The 18136-nt window shown below is 32.7% G+C and overlaps 1 protein-coding gene across 1 annotated transcript; it reads left to right on the top strand.

Annotated features, from left to right (window-relative positions):
• The first annotated feature begins 1498 nt into the window (after positions 1-1498).
• LOC134254923 (uncharacterized) lies at positions 1499-6514 on the top strand. The gene is made up of 7 exons (XM_062737447.1): positions 1499-1605; positions 2219-2268; positions 3939-4044; positions 4135-4184; positions 4714-4816; positions 6173-6234; positions 6341-6514. Exons 2-7 carry the CDS (start codon positions 2227-2229, stop codon positions 6512-6514), a joined length of 537 nt encoding a protein of 178 aa, XP_062593431.1. The 5' UTR covers positions 1499-1605; positions 2219-2226.
• Positions 6515-18136: the final 11622 nt, after the last annotated feature.

Here is an 18136-nt window from a genome sequence, read left to right as displayed (position 1 = left end):
CCACATTTGTGATGAGATCTATACCAGCAAATCGAAAAAATACCTAAAACAAACGTTCTATTGAATCTACCCTACATTCTCTATATAAAAATCTATATAGAGAGGGTAGATATTTTTATAAAATGTAAGTTTAAGCAAATTTTCTGAATTGATAGGATAGATTATATCACAAATATGTCCTCCATATATAATTTATGTGAAAAAAGTCTAATAGGCCTGGGGGTCTGTATTGATGGGGGGGGGGGGGGGGTCCTGTCCTCAAGCACCTGTGATTTTTCATATGGATTCCTAATTTCAAAATGATACTGATTTACGATAACAGTTTTTGTCTTGCAGGATACCCATCAGCGTAGGAATAATTTTAGTTGCTGTTTCTGTTTTGGCATTGATTGGCTACAGGCATTACAAACGGAAAGGTACTTATGCTCCAAAATAATCTTTAAAAGAAAATACAATGCTATTTCTATAATTTCTAAATTTCACAGGTTAGATAATCTGAGTCAATCACGTGACATTGCTTTCTGTTTTCGTCCATCATCTGTCCTTGTCTATCCTTTGTCGGTCGTATAGTTCTAAACAATTTAATACTACATACATATACACTAAAGGCTAAATTTTGAAGCAGTGTTGTTTGAATTAAAGTCTGCATTGAGGAAGTTACATTGCATGGGAGTCTATAAGCACTAGCAAATAAGTAAAGTTATTAGTTCTCATTCATGATTTTTAACTAAATACAAGAAATATGTAAAAGGTGAAGACAAAAAACTGAGCTATAAAAAAAATTATGAAAAATACAAAATTTGTGAAGAGAGCATAAAAACACTAACTTGGAAATTCCAGAGATGGAATCAGGTACTTAGCATTCCCTATTGACTGGGCATGCCCGCCGTGAATCCTGTTTCTTGATCAGGTAAATGGAACTTTCCGTCGTCAAATTCAGTATAAGAACAAATACCAAACAAATCAGCTTAAATACTTATGAGAATCCTTTACAGAGTTGTATTATTCTCAGGTGACAATTATAAACCTTGAGCCTCCTCTTTAGAAAATGTCTTAAAAATATAATATCAGTATAACATGTATAATTTATGTATATGCAGATGCTTACACGGTGATTAATGGCGACGTAACGAATGACGATGGTAATGTATTATTGAATTTTTTTCAAATAATCTTAAGCAATAGATGCACATCTATAGATTTTTTTAAAAATCTAAATAAAGGAAAGTTGTCTCATGATTTTATCATTTTTAACAGATGGAATCCGCTATTCCAGTTTATTAGAAGACAGGAGAGATTCTGACACAGGTCAGTGAGTACACTATTTTCACCGGAATACAATGTATATTTAAAAATATAGGGAAAAAACAGTTTTCTTGATGTTAATAGCACATGGCTTATTTAATCTTTTTCAATCCCTTGGATTAGAACAAAAGATTAACTCCGAACATAATCCATAAAAAATACTCAAAAACTTTTCAAAATGATTTCTAGTGGTTTTTGACAACGAAGAAGAAAGTAGAAACTCAAGCGATGAAGAGGCAGACGTATTTGAAGAAGAAAGTAGAAACTCAAGCGAGGAAGAGGCAGACGTATTTGAAGAAGGTACCCTTTCTCTCTGTCTTTCGGAAATCGGTGACGTAAAAACCCGTCGACAAATCAGTGTCTAAATAATGGCCTAAGAATTAGTATGAAAAAGTCAGTCAACATTTGACTTAATAGTGGATTGTATTTACTGACAAGACCATTGTATCGACCAATGAACACACGAAATGATTTCTTTAATAGAGACTGTTGATGTTCTTGTTTCATTAAGTTGTTTGTCAATAACTTACCTCGTTTTAGAAATTGTCATAAGAGTAGAACGTACTCTTCCGTATCGAATAAACTTTTCAGAGATGTAATAAAATTAGTATCCAGAATTTATTTTGAATGTTATCAGTATATGGAGATTGGATGTACATATGACGCAATGTGAGGACAAAATACAAGATTTGTAATGCGGATGCAGTTGATATCAAAATATCTTTTGTGCTTTAAAATGCACTTCTGTGTCTCTTCTTATCAATGAAAGGCGATATACAATACTAATTCTTTAATTTCTTTCAATGTTCATTAAAATATGCTTAATTGAATCACTAACTTGAGAAAACGTCATTCGAAAATAAGTCAATTTTTTACTCAATGAAGTATGAATTTGGCAGTTTGACAATTGTAGAACATCCGATGGCAAAACACAGAGAAAACACTGACCTAAGAATGTTCAAGGTACGTTAACTGTGTAACATACAATGTAGGTTTTGATAAAGTTCTTTTATGTTGTGTAACATACATTGTAGGTTTTGATAAAGTTCTTTTATGTTTAATATTCTTCAAGTGTTTGTCTTTCAATCACTGCTTACATTCTATTGCTTAAAACATGTAAAATATAATGATAATTATTTAAAAATGTTATTATGCAGCATTTTGTAATGTATAATGGCGATAATTAACAGTAATCAAGTTCAAAATTCCATTGAGATAATACAGACAGGGAGCAGATCAAATATTGATTTCTAAAATAACAGATGTGGGGTCAAGTGCCAGAAATGATAAACATTCCATGCCGACCGTCACATCCTCCGTTTGCATCTTGTCATGCTCAGACAAACAGAAAAATACGTAGACGATTCAGTTTGCAAATATCTTTAATAGTCTAATCATTGGTAGGAAAAATGTCAATCTACATTAGTCTTGGCGGTTATTGGACTTGCTGAAAAGGTTATTGACCATAGTACACTGTATTTTCAAAATGATGACTTTAAACACAACTGTTGATAGTTTCAACAACTTGTTTGTCAAAAGCTTGCTTTGATTTAGAAATTGTGTTCGTACATTTACATTGAGCATCCTCTTGTATATAGAATCAACCGAGAGACATTATAGACATAGAGTTTACAAGGGTATATAACTACAAAAGCAAAGGAAGTTAACGATGGATTGCAAGTTATTCTATTTTTCAAAAAAAATGTATTTTTCATCAGCTCTTGAAAATTTTCTTTTCTCCCTTCATAGGTAAAGAACAGTATGTGGAAAATTATCTTTAAAAAACCACAACAACAACAGCAAAAACCAAAACATAACATAAAACTAAAACGTATGTTACTGTAAGTCGCCCGCGTGGCGCAGTGGTTAGAGCGTCTGCTCTAGAGTTGCTAAGTAAGGAGTCGATCCTTACGTCACGGGTTCCACTGTGGGACCTGGTGGTCGGTCCTTCGGATGAGACCTTATAAACCAAGGTCCCGTGTCACAGTAGGTGCAGGCACGAAAAAGATCCCTCCCTGCTCAATTGCTCTGAGTGCCGAGTATAGGACAAAATTTGTAGCTCTCCATCGAAAGGTGGTGGCGTCTCCATATGAGTGAAAAATTCTCGTGAGGGACGTTAAACAATATACAATCAATCATATATTACTTTAAATACTCTTGCATTATACCTTAAACAATTTTGATATTGTCATATTGTATGTTGTGTAACCTTACTCTCGAGAAATTTTCACTCATACAGAGACGCCACCGCATATAGGTAGCGTGCTGCAAATGTAGCCCTATATTCGGCACTTACGACCATTGAGTAATATGGGATCTCTTACATGCCAGCACCTACTACGATACGAAACATCTGTAAATATGGTCCCATATTAAAAACTGGTCTCTACGTCGCACAGTGGGATTCAAACCCACGACGTACGGATTAATCCCTATTATTTCGTGACTCTGGAGCAGACAGATTGTAACATTATTCTTGATATTTTTCTATTGATCTCATTTAAAAATATCCAAGGCAATGAAGTAAAAAAAATTGTTTTTGTTTTAAACATTGAGAGAATTTTTTTCAAACAATTGTAGCTTTCTTAAAGATTTTGGCTCACATAACAATTCCATAAATGTATTTATTTTAGGAGGAATGGGTGAGAAGGGTAAAATTTGAAAGATGCCGATGTGTATCAGAAAGTGATAAGAAATATTATTCTCACATTGGATACTCATCAAACGTTCAACCACAAGGTATGATATTTTCATTATTTTAATGAATGGCTGAATTTTTGTAGTGTGATTCTTGTATGTGTAATTCTAAGAGACATGTCATATATACAGATATCAACGTGGATGAGCAACAAGAAAGTACTCCACTTTTAGAAAGAAAGGTAGGAGTTCGTAATTCAACAGTTATTGCTTTATTTCAAGATCTTTCATGTCTTAAGCACTGTAGAAGTTTGACAGCCCAAAAATAAAACTTATTTCAAAAAATCTTGTATTCCAGCAAATGAAAAAAAATAAAAATAGTTTATAAGCGTGAAGAATTCTATTATTAATTCAACAATAAATTATCTCCCTTTATAACGAGTTCTTAAAACAATTACAGAAATACTGATTGATGTACATGTATTTGATTTACAGATGAAGTATACATTTAAATATTATAGTTAACAATATACTGTAAACGTATTACATGTAGCGGTGTAATCTTTTTAGCGATTTTTGCGGAAAGCAGAGTCCGCTAATTCAAGTACATCGCTAAATGTTTTGTACATTAACTCTTATAAATAGCAACTTCGGACAGCGCTAAATCAAATCTACGCTAACTTGTTAAAAATTGAATTTCGGCCAAATATCGTACACGCTAAATGTAATACATTTACAGCATTGTGTCATTGTTGTCTTTCTTTTGTTAAGAATCTCAGAAGAAAAGATTATCAAACATCTTTAGTTGGAATTGTAAATCAGATTCACAATGCAGAGTCTGGTGCTTCTGAATCTATTTCTTCAGGAATAAATGGTAATATTAGTGAGGAAGGAAATAGTTATCATTTTTAATTCAAGTGAATGTAAGGATATGCCTTTTCATTCTATACTTTTATTAAAAATATTCTAATTTAATGTGTGCAATTATCATAAATGCATGTAATACTGAATCAATAGATTGATGGAAATAAATGTTAAGGTTTTAAAAATGTATCATAATATCAAATTTAATTCATAGGGAAAAAATTATGATGCCTTTTAGAACATTTCAAATAAATTCTAGCTATGCAAGGAATTGTCAAATTGTTAAAATACAGGGGCCAGTTTCTTAAAGCTATCTTATAACTAAGGTCTGTCTTAAGACCGAAAATTATCTTAAGATTGCACCATAGCTGTTTCACAAAACTGTCATATCTAGTGATAATCTTAACATCTATCAAAATCTTAAGACAACTAGATACATGTCTTTAGTCTAAAGTGAAACTGTTGAAAGTATATATTTTGGCTAAAAACCTAAGAATTTTTAAAGATAAACGGTTTTTAGTGATAGAACAATCCTTTGGACAATATTAGGTCAGAAGGAACGATGACACCCCCCCCCCCATCCCAACCTACCTCTGCAAAAAAAAAAATAATTTGCCAATAAATTCATGATAGAAAACCTAAATGTACATAATTTATGTTTTTTCACTTTATTCATTTCAATGCATTTTTCATCGCTTGTGTCCCCTCCCATCTGAAATTGCGCCCCAAAATGCTTCTTAAGGCCATGTATGTACATTTATGTAAAATCCATATATAATATATAACTTTATTCAAAATTGTTTCATTTGAATTCCATACCCCACAAAACGACGACCCAGGGCACTGATCTTCATTACTGTGCACCTGTTATATGGGCAGTGGCCTAGGGGGAAGAGATATTTATTTAAATAAATATACTTTTATATTTTAATAACCAGAGAGAGTACCATTTTTGCACAAAAACCTTATTTATGGACCACAATTTTCAAAATTTATGATAGATGGTTCAATACTAATTACAACCCTGTCTAGCTTACCTGCTTGTTGTACAGTAGTAAAGAGGGAGATATTTAAACACATCAATAGTTTTAATGCTTTTTAGCTCATTCATAGAACCTCGGGTGCAGGAAGGACGAAATTCACTTTTTTTATACCCCTTCATCCATTTACGCTACATGACAAAAATGGTTGATGTTAGTTCAGTCAAGAGAAGAAGCTGACAATGTTTAGAAATACAAATGACATATTTGCAGGCTACGCTACGACGGATAAAACTAAAAATTGAATTTAATACTGAGAGGTCCTTAATGGCCTTCCGTAGATACTGTATACAAAAAAGAATAATATGTTTTTTTCTGATTTCTAGTTGACAAGCCAGTTATTCGTGAACAACAAATGTGTAATAATACATCTGACAACAAGAGAAAAGTAACGTACATTTTTTTCTTTGAAATGAATCTTAATTTTTAATAAAAGTTAGATGTTCATGTAATAAAAAAAAATGAAATTAAAACAAAAATTAATTTCCTTAAAGGATAGGAAACAGTCTGATTTACCTATTGAACTCAGAAATGTTCATGGTAGAAGACGTATCAGATCTAAATCAGAGTCGAATGCAAATGATGTTTCATCAGAGGATATTTCCAAGTATTCCAAGTTACTTTCCAGTATACCAGAGATAGACAACATTAATAAAGAAAGTGAGTAAAATTAGGTTTTTGTTAAAAAAAAAAGATTTTCTTCACAAAACTTCAATAAATGATGTAATTATTTGCCTAAATTATATTTTATCGATTTTTTACCATTCGTAGATATAAATAATCATTAAATTATTTTTTTTGATCGATTAAAAAGTACATATATAATTTTTTTAAAGGTAATCATTATACATTTTTTCTAAGACTATTTTCTTTCTTAGGCAGAATATAAAATCCATACATGACACCAGAAGAAATATCTGAAGAATGGTAGAATCACGAGTTAAAAGGAGTTTGGTGTATTAACTTCATAACTAGTGACACTTGATTGCCTATTTATGTTTTCAAGACAAAATGTTCAGTTTCCTTTCCTTAAGTAAAATGCAGTTTAAATAATGCATTTTAAAAAAGGATAAGATGTGAAAAGCGTCTCTGTAAATATCAGTGTCATTTGAGACATGTATCTCATCATGTTGTGATTCCTGGCATGTTAAATATCAAAATCGATAAGTTATTTCGGACTTACCCGTCAATTGAACGAAAACGCATAATATTGTACATCGAACAAAATAGAAGATGAATGCCATTTTGTTTTGATATGTTACTTTTATGATAAGTCAAAAGAGAAAAAAATATATTAAAATATTTTTATGCAAGACCTAGTATAGCAAAATTTAACATGCATGGAACACTTTGCTGTGTATATTTGAAAAATGTACCTTTCGGAAATCATGTGGACTTCATCAATCACTATTGCACATACTGTTCCCTTAAAAAAGCTTTAATCTGAAGAGTTATACAAATGTTTTTTCATGAATGCTTCTGGATGGAAAAAAAATAGAATAAATTCCCTCCTCTGAAATACTTCGAATGGTACATCACATTCAACAGAGCATGGTAGACTGGAACCTTTATCGTCTGAATTTCATCAGCATTTTTTTCATCAAATGAATTGCCATATGTACCTTATATGTATAAAATTGATGCGTTATTTGAAGAAATTAATAATTGTTTTTATATGTAATCAACGTTGGACAATAGATGTAATAAAATAAATGTTCACAAATTAACAATTAATCCTCCAAATATTGTGTCATAGAGATTTGGCTCTAGCAGACAACAAAAGAAACAAAAGTCTATAAACAAAAGAAAGATAAATTAATATTTTTTCACAACTACTAATATTTTACATTAATAATAATGTCATCAATTTTCAGTAATTTGCTCAGAAAAATGATTATTTGTCTTAGCTTTAAAAAAATCATTTCCAACATTTAAGATATACATAGTCTTCCATGTCTTCTGACTGGTCTGCTACTTGGATTTTGTCACATCAAAGCTAGCGGTCAGGTCCCCTGATGCTGACTGGTCCAGATTGGCTGGCTGATCAACTGATTGGCCCTGTGCAGCGATTTTCAAATTTGATTACTCAGCATATGTAGGAAATCATGATTTACTTTTAAATTCAATGATTATCAATGATAATAATTTTTGCATTATAAAGATTTTTTAAAAAAATTAGTGTTTATTTTTAATTATTACACATGCTTTCTCTTTTTGTAAGATATAGAGAAAAACAAAAATATAGACAAAAATACAATTATTCTTCACTAATTTACTACATGTACATGATGTACTTTATCATTCTTTCTGAAGTATCTACGGTGTATGTTTCATTCGGACACCCCGTTGTCAACACTGAAACATCAAACAAGCCATATTGAGGTTTTGCATCCAGAGACTCAGTGTAAGTTAAATCTTTGGACCTCTGCAAAACAATATAAAAAAACAATTAAAATGAAGTACATGTAAAAGAAATTTTAAGTTGAAAGAAATATTCAATTCAAACTTAGTTAAATTAAAAAAAAAATTACATCTGAGCTTCTTAGTTTAATGTTAAAATATTTCACACCTGATATTTAAATGAAAGTACCAAATGTTTTTTTCTTCCTCATGCATCTTACAGGTGCTGCATCTGAAATAAATAATTATTTCAGATATTATTATGTAAAGGTACTCTCGCTGGGATATTCCTAAAAGAAAAGTTTAATTTCAATACTTTATTTACAAACTTAAATGCGACATATTTAATACTTACCAATAAATTATTACACACATATTTGGGTTATTATATATAAAAAAAAATTATTCATATTTTACATTTAAGAAAAATTCCTTAAGAACACATGACACCACATTTACACCGATCCATAGGTTAGCATGTGTTTATTATATTCTGTCTCATTTAATGTCCAAATGTGATTGAAAACTTAATTTTATCCACTGGATAATGAAACTTTTGGACATATCAATTAACTGGAACAATTGGGTTTGGTGGATGTAATAAAACTTGCCCTGTGTTACACATCCTGTATCAGCACCCTTTATTTCACCCACTATTATACCCTTTAGGAACATCTCTGTATTTTTCATACGGAGAACCTCGAATCTTTTACATGCAAGGAGCCTTAAACATCACAATGCTAACTATTTTTAAATATATATTAAAAAAAAAACAATACATGGCAGAATATATATCACAATTCATATCAACCCTCGACCAATATCAGCCATATAGCCTTCGGTCCTCGGGCTGATATTGGAGTCTAAGGTTGATATGTGTGATACAGATTTCACTATGTATCATTCTCAATGTATTTGTTTTACTTTCGAATATAAAATAGAATATTTCACAATATAACGTATTTCAATTACCTATATCACATATCCTGTGCTTCCAGCGATTGCAGCCATCACATAGCAGTGCATGTTGTCTTGCAGATACTTTTCTCGTCCACGCAACGCACTGGTCACTGATGGAATCCATGGTCAAATTGATTGCATTTTAGATGGAAACCTAAATTCCATGGAAAATTAAAAAACTTTATTAATAGTTAATATGCTCGTAATTAAAGTTATTGTGCATCGTCCAGTTCAAAAGTTATTCTCATAAACTGTAACAACAGTATAAAGAGGATATTACAAAAATGAAAAATATTCAATTTTCTATCGTAAAAAATCCCTTACTCATGCAGCAATATACCTTCATCACCTGCACACGGAGTTTATATATATCTCAAGTGATTGGGTACACAAGAGCATGCTCTGTGTCTTAACAATTACTGAAGCGAGGTACATTATTGACAATAAAAATATAAGCAATCTCGTTTAACATCTTTGGTTTCTTTATATTTTTGGTAATGTCTATGGTCAATACAACGACCTTGCAACACAGTTTATCATTAAGTCAAATGCTGACTGACATTTTTCATTCTAATTGTTAGTCAATTTTTTACTCTGAATTAACGACGGATTTTTCGGTACACTGAATTGACGCAGGCATGGCGGGTGAGACCGGTCGACAGGGGATGCTCACTCTTTCATGGTACCTGATCCAACCTCTGATGTTTTGGAGGTCCATGTTTTCTCTGCTCCTATTAAGTATTGCTATAATGAATTTCTGATCTTAAATTCTGTTCATTATTTCGAAATATTTTATGTACATTATGCGTGAGAAAAATAAAGAAATGAGAAACTAAAGTATCATAAACCAAGAAAACCAACTTTCTCAAGTATAAATAATAATTTTTTGCAGTTTAATAAATTGATTTTTGATCTTTGAATTACATCATTGTAAGAACTTAAAAAGCATTACGATGTGTATAACATACATAAACCTGAATGTGTAACTCTATATTAATGAATTCACAATTGATAACGGGTACTGTTTTGAAAGGAAAATAAAAAAGAAAACTTAAAAAAAAAAACCACTTGATAGATTTGAATACCAGTATGTTGATGTAATATATAATTTTTTAAAGTCATCTAAAGCTGGACATGACATAATATAATGGTATTTATATATAATGATATTTGACTCCAGTATCATTATTACACAAAGAACAGAGACTTGGATTTAAATGTACATTGCTCTATTGGTATACATAATGTATAGTTAATAGTTCTGAATTTTGCTAATGTAATATTCGTTGATACCCATTAATATTAAATGATATCTAGATGTAGAAGTACTATTAGTAAACAATTTATAGATTTTACTTTTACATGATCTATCACATTTTTTGTCGGGATTGGTTAATTAACACTTGCTTTATTACATTCGACAACCATTTTTCTAATTTTTAACATTTTGCGTCATCCAGTAAAAATTCAAACCTTATTCTAATGAAATACTTTGTAAACGCTCAATCTATTAAAAACTTCAATTAACAGTCCTGTCCATTGATGAGCAGTATAAAAATTATAAAATATGACACAATTTGTCTCCAGAATCATTATTATTCTCATTAAATATTTATATTTGGCGGATATCTAGAAAGCTCACCATAGACCAATGACCATATTATTTGGAGAAGATGTCTTTTATTAAGTATAAGTTTACAAAAATTAAGCTGAAGTTTTCCAATTGTTCATAATTTCAAATCCCAATCCCAATATCTCGCAGTGGGATGCATGCGGTTCATGTTTTTTTAAAGATGTTTTGACAATCACATGGTTAATTCTGCTTAAAACATGTTTGAAGAGGGTAACCTATTATTGGATCTATTAAATATATTAAACTGAATTCAAAATATACTTGTTTGATCATCTTTGATTTGTTATTTAATAAATACGTATATGTAAAGGGTGTTAAGACAGTTTGTTCCGTGATTTGCAATAGGCCTAAATTTATCAAAAAACAACTCATGTGTATTTTTTTTTCATTTTCAATAACCAGACAGTCCACCTTTGTTTTTCAGTACATTTTTAATTCTATTTGGCATTGAATGAATTAATGAAATCAAATGTTTCTGAGGTATTTCCCTCCATGCATGTTGAAGGCGGCGACGTAATTGGATCAAAGACGTTGGGCGCGGATCCTTGTAGGCCTCACTGTCCAGGATACTCCAGAGATTTTCTATGCAGTTTAGGTCCGGGGAATTGCCAGGCCATTCTTCTTTGGAAATAAAGTTTGGTAAATTATTTTTACACCAATTCTGAGTTACGAGGGCAGTGTGAGGTGTCGCCCCATCTTGAACAAGCGTAGCGTGTTCTGGATATTGAACCAACTTTTGTTCATCAATCCTGCCATTGTTTTTCTGTCGATTCAGTGCAGGTTTAAGTTCTTTTTGAAGAATTTTATTCACATAATAATTTGCATTTATAGTTTCGCCGACTGGAACGTTATGTAACTTGGACAAACCATGAACTCCCATTGCACCCCATATCATGATTTTGGCGCTTGACTTGACGCAGCTTACGTCGGGTACCTCATCTGGCTGGGACCCCCACACAATGTCGTCCTGTCGATTCGGAACATGAAACAAATATTTTGTAGACTCGTCACTAAAGATGTAATTCTCCCAGTCTTTAACCGTCAAATGCTTGTGATCACGAGCAAATTTCAATCTTTTCTGTCGTTGTACTTTTGTTAGTAGTTGATTTTGTGACCGCTTAAATGCCTTCCATTTTTTTTTACCTTTCGCAAATAATTAAATACTGTAACATGACTCACATTAAAGCCTGAGTTCTGGAGTTCCTTGCTACATTTTCTTGTTGATTTCCCTCTTTTGTATTTAACGTTCTCCACTTTTCTCTTTACTACGCCTGCTATCTTCGATGGTCGGCCAGATCTCGGTTGATCGGTTAGCTGTTTGTTTTGCTCTCGTCTTCGTCTCCACTTTGTTACCCATCGCTCACTTTTACACAGTTGTTTAGCCACATCCTTAACACTTAATCCTGCATCTAATAAAGCCAAAGCTTGAGCTCGTTCGTTTACAGTATCTACACTTGTACATGACGTCTGCTTTTTCACAGAACTCGTCATTTTTATTTGATGACGTAATAGATGCAATGTTTGCAGGACTCTATAGTAACACTAGAGAGTGCACATAGGGAAGGATAACTGTTGATTGGATGAGACATATCCTCTAGTTTACCAAAATTAATTTTTGATAGAAATATTGCTTTTATCATTTTTTTTTTCTAAATTTACGAACAGAACGAACTTTCTTAACACCCTTCACATTTGTACGAGTTTGTTATTGTCCGACTTCGTTATGATCCGATTTTTTATAGAACGACTTTGTTATTGTCCTCCTAATCTTCAGCGATTAGGTACAGACAAGTAGAGCTTTTTTTTAAAAAGAAGCTTACCGTCTTTAGCAACAATCTTAAACAATAAACTGATCTACACCTATCAGGCCGTATAATTCTTTTGAATTTCTTGATTTTGTATTTCATTAGTCCTGTGTCGCTCGGTCATCTCCGTAAACTTTGACCGGCCGAGAGCTTTCGGCAAACCTCAGCTGATTCCATTCCCTTCTTCTAACAAGAAAGGGGAAAAGAATAATAACAAATTGTTAAGCCTGCAAGCAATAAAAATCAAATTCTGTTTATAATAATGAAATGAAAGAGACCTTTTTATTTATTGTCATAAAAAAATACCACGTTATTAAGAAATAATTACTGCTGATTTTGTTGTTCGTTTTGTCATTTTTTTAAGATTGAAAATCTCGTAAAATTGTTAAGTCGTACGAAAATTAGAACACCAGAAAGTAATCTCCCTCGCCTTGAACAGCATTTCAACCAATGAAAATTATTTCATCATGCAATTTCTACCAATCACAAAAGAGAGGAAGTGCATTGTCCGAAGACTGTAAAAAAAACTTCAACTATACAATACCGTCTTCCAAGGAAGACGGTAATAATAGACTGGTTCTCGTCGCTGGTTTCTCAGGGCGCTTAAGTTAACCAATGTCAGGGTCAGCTAGTCATATGATCGATAATTTTAACACAACACAAATGATGTTGTCAAGTCATTGATGATGATAATGAATTTAAGAAAAACAGAAAAAGGAATGTGAGTATAATTCTTGTGATATACATTGCAATCAAAAGCAATCGATACAGTAAAACATATTAAAGGTGTTGCAAAAAAACTGAACGGAAAACAGAAAATCTGACGACTCACTTGTATATAAATTGTAGATTCCCCTCTGATGAATTGGGGGTTCATGTTAGATCTACTCCTGTTCTGTATTGTGTTATGGACTTCTGAGCTTGAATACTATTTGTTATCTCCATATATTTTCTTCTTAACAGTGTTTACGATTGCTATTTAATAAGTCATGAGCAATTATGTATAGGAGGCAATACTCCTTATCTAATACATGTTTATATCGAAATGAAAGTTTTCATAACAATATGATTTATTCATAACGCCCCCAAGACATTTAGCATATGTACATACAATAGTCGACAAAATATACATTATAAGATTCACATTCCAGATATCTATTAGAATGTATCATTTATCACTCATCTTAAGAAAAAATAAATTTCGTCGATGACAAAACCATTATTTTTGAGCATTTATTATGAAGGGCATTTTTTTAAAAATTGATTGAGAGAACTTTGTTGGTGAGTACACTTGTCCAAGGGTACATAAAATAGGTATATTACCAAACTTTGAACATGGGTGAACAAGGCGGGCAGAATGCCTATAGCGTCCGATATTAAGAAATCATATTCTGTATTTGAATTAAGTATTTCAATCAACTTCTAATTATTGAATTTTTCGAAATTATGAGAAAAAAAACTTTTCTGTGAGAAAAAAAATCTCACAGAAAAATTTTCTTTCATAAAATTAATAGATAGTATTCGTGGGATTCGAACCCTAGCAATAAAAATCCAACGTATCAATAGCATACTGCTTTGAGACTAACGCGTAAACCACTTTGCTACATCAGTTATGGTGATTTGGGGCATTTAAATTATGTCTGTGATATGAATGGCGACTTAATGGACTTGAAGTATTTCTCGAAAAGATGCGAAAGTTGTGTCATAAAAGTGTTCTTTTAAGGTATAGTGGGTCTTCGCTCCATGTTTTTTGTAAACCAAAAAATGTGTATTTTATTGCAAACTTTTAGGAACATCTTTAAAAAAAATGGAGCGAAGACCCACTCACAATGAAAATTTTGTTTAAGTACGAGAAAATGATCGTTTTTGTACTTTTTAGTGTGTGTTAGCTTTTTCAAAGGCAAATATTTTCTGATTTTGTGATATTTTTATTAATTGTAGAGATTTTCATAAAGAATACTTTAATACTAGATGAAATATAAAATAAAATTTGGATTTAATTGAGATTAAAATTTTCACTTCTTATCTGTCGCACTATAGGCACTTCGCCCGCTTATCCACCCATCTTCTTATGCAAAACAGCACAAGTTGATAACATAACGGTGCATAAAGACTGCAGTGAGAAAATATGGAATACTAAATCATATAATAATTATAAAATGGGTGTTTGAGTGTACAGAAATGACCGTTATCTATGATTCAAGATCCTCTACATATGCATTTAAATTATGAAATTTTCTTTTCAAAATTGATCTTCATCAAAAAAGAAAAAAGAATAAAATTTATACATTTCTTTCCAACGCAGAGGGGACCAAATCATAGGATATTTACAAATCAAACAAAAGAGAATGCAACCTCATTTTATTTTTCCTTTGGTCTGACTTAAACTAAATTGCACTCCTCTCTATGATTTTCTTCAAGATAATAAAGGATATTTTTTTTCAAACAAATTTACTGAACATCCAAATGCTATTTTCAGAACCTTTAGTTTATTAGACTCTTACATTTTTTATAAAGTCGAATAATTTAATTTGAAATTCTTTCTAAGGATCTTAAATTTAGATTTACAAGATATACGAATGCCTCCTGGTATTATTTTGGCCGAGCAAATGATCAAACCTTTACATGATGAAATCTTTACACCTTACAGTAATATTAACTGCCGTAAAGAAGAAACTTCAAGCAGACTTTACTTTAGTTTAATTGTATTTCTTTAAAGTTTTCATGTGACTAAGAAGTAAAATCTCCACGGAATAGAGTTTTAAAAACTATCCTGAATCGTGATATCTCAGCTGGTGTCGCTGAATTTTCACATTTCACTCTTACCTTTACCCTATGCCTGAGTTAAAGTCAGAGGAAACTCGAAATAGTTGACAATATAAAATGCAAATTATCTTACTTTTAATTTCTGATCCATATCTTTATTTTGGAGCAGATGTAGTATTCACTGTTGCAAACTCTATATATAGTCTTCTGAATATTCAGACTTACACGTATCTCATTCTGGCATAAATCCAACTTGTATTTTCAAGCAAAGGTGTTCACAGATTGTAACACATTCTTATAGAAGATTTCTTTTAAAATAAAACAATAACTTTTCTTCCTCGCCTAGAATGGGTTTTTAGTGTAACACAACTTGCCATGATTCAACCGGATATCGATCTTGACCTCTTGATAAACACTACTATTCTTTAAATCCATTGCACAAGATAAGATATCAGTCTTGCGCTGACAATAGAAGTTTTCTTACAGTAAATAGTCGAGTATCAGGTTCGTCACAAACCTTTCTCAATGAATGAATCACTAAGCATTATAAAATGACCTAATTTCCAGGCTGCATTTATGGTAAAAACTTTAAATAGATGCATAGATACGTGAAGTTTGTAAAATAGAATATATTTATGCCAAGGAAAGGTAACTCAAGTTTCAGAAAAAAAAATCAAACAACCATGCCTGAGTTTCCTTTCATAAAATTGATAAACATGTATAGGTTGCATCCATTTTGGCATTGTAGAGTCTCTTGTATTGTTGAGCACATGAGCAAATTATGAAAAAAGGTTTACCAAAATAAGGAGATGGTCTGCACTCTACCTACAGTAACAGATTCAAAATGAATGGGAAATCCCTTCAAAAGAGCTGCAAATCCTTTTTATTCAACATTAATTACCATTTTTACGAAGAAGAAAGCATAATGTTATCTTTTTAATGTTCAATAATGTTAAATATTTATTATTATACAATGAAATTCAAGAAAAATTATCGTAAATGTACTTATTTTTAAAAGAAAATTTAATGTTGGTGGGATTCAAAATAGTGTACAATTAACTTTTTTTCAATACTTTCCTCACAGAGAGCATTTTTGTATTTTTGTAACTACTTTAAATTTTTCACTATAATTGCTGAATTATTGAAACACTGATCACTGCGGACATTTGAGGATTGCTTAGAAAACACTAGAAATTGACATGCTTAAAAAGCGCAGTTAACTCACATCTACTGTCATCAACATCCGGCAACAAGTACGAGCCACTGGGGGTGGTCGGTACCATTTTGGGTGAATAAACTTTATAGTGATATTTGGTAAGGAATACCCCTAACAAGTGAGAAAATGTATGATAGCATTAAATCCGTTGTGGCTTTAATGCTGGAGACACAGTTTTTCCCGCTTTTGCTCAAATTAGGTATTTTGAGCTAAATATATTTGCAACCTGCTAAGTATTTGTTACACAGATGCCAACCGTGATAGAAAGTTCTACCAGAATTCTTCAGAGATATGATGAACATATTAATAGATCATTAACTGAGTTACTAGCCGTGATTCTAACGAAAATTGCATATTTTTATAACTTTTATTTAACATTTACGTGTACCTCATAAATTTATTTAAAGAAAAAGATAAGTACGCACATATACTAGTTTAGTAGTTCGTCCGTCGGTGACGACGATGACCACTGTTTCATCTTCGTGAAGGGGGGGGGGGGGTTGACCTGGACAGTGGGTTCGGAGGTGACTGGTGAGGCCGATCCTCGCATAAGCAGATGAAAAAGTTTTTCGACTAGAGCCACGCCATCTTCTTTGTAAATTTCAGCTGGTATGGAGTATCCGCCACTTGTTTGCCAGTTGACAGCAGACTAATTGCTTTTTTTGATCTCATCTAACATGGGAACAGCGTCCAGTGACTGGTTGATAGGAACTTGGCCTACTTGGGCAGTCGGTTGATGGCTTCGTCGTTGATAGTAGAGGGGCGTTTCAGAACGCCATTGAAATGCTCCGACCACCTGTCGAGTATCTTTTACTTCTCTGTGATCGGTGTTAGCCCATCATCACTGAGGAGAGGGGATGAGCCTGATTGAGTTGGCTCGTAGACTTCCCCCAGTTCATAGTAAAAGTTCTTCCTGTCATGATTCTCGGCGTAGCGTTGGGTCTCGTCAGCTTTGGCATTCAGCCAGGAGTCTTGCATATCCTGAAGCTTTTCCTGTACTGTGCTGCGAGCGTTCCTCAGAGCATCTTTTTAGGATGTGGAGGTGGGATCATCTATATGAGCCTTGTACATGTAAGCGCGATGTTTGTCCTCTGGAAGCTGTGTGATCTCAGCACGGTTCTCATCAAAACAGTCTTTGTGTTTTTTGTGGAGGGTCCAAGACACTCGAAGACTGTATTGTACACTATATTGCGAAGTGTGTTCCATGCTGCCTCCCTGTCGTTGTCATCCAGCACGGTGAACTTGTTTTAGCATCCTCTGGGTCAGTCAGGGTAGGAACATATGCGCTGACAATAGTGGCGAACTTTCCTCAAGTGATTGGGTCTTATCATCATCAGGCAGTCGTTCAATCCTTTGGGTACGCTGACTAGCTTGCCAGCAAGTGCATTTTTAGCAAAGCCTTCGCCAGCTTCTCGTCTCTCCTTAGCTCCTCGTCCTCTCCTTAAGAAGGTGTAGCCAGCGCCGTTCACACAGTTCACCTTCTCCATCCATCCTGGTTTCACTGAGAGCC

The sequence above is a fragment of the Saccostrea cucullata genome, unplaced genomic scaffold (genome assembly GCF_032062105.1).
Source record: "Saccostrea cucullata isolate Sc308-1 unplaced genomic scaffold, CSIRO_AGI_Scuc_v1 ctg1344, whole genome shotgun sequence".
In the NCBI taxonomy this organism is placed as follows: domain Eukaryota; kingdom Metazoa; phylum Mollusca; class Bivalvia; order Ostreida; family Ostreidae; genus Saccostrea; species Saccostrea cuccullata.
Note: the sequence above shows the minus strand (reverse complement) of the source record. Positions and strands in the feature narration are given on the sequence as shown.

What these genes read in the sequence shown, in the direction of transcription:
- LOC134254923 (XM_062737447.1), top strand. Translation starts at nt 2,227, where the DNA reads ATGGCAAAACACAGAGAAAACACTGACCTAAGAATGTTCAAG. An exon ending in CTGACCTAAGAATGTTCAAG is followed by an intron (nt 2,269 to 3,938) that starts GTACGTTAACTG and finishes TATTTATTTTAG; the next exon opens with GAGGAATGGGTGAGAAGGGT. An exon ending in ATCAAACGTTCAACCACAAG is followed by an intron (nt 4,045 to 4,134) that starts GTATGATATTTT and finishes TCATATATACAG; the next exon opens with ATATCAACGTGGATGAGCAA.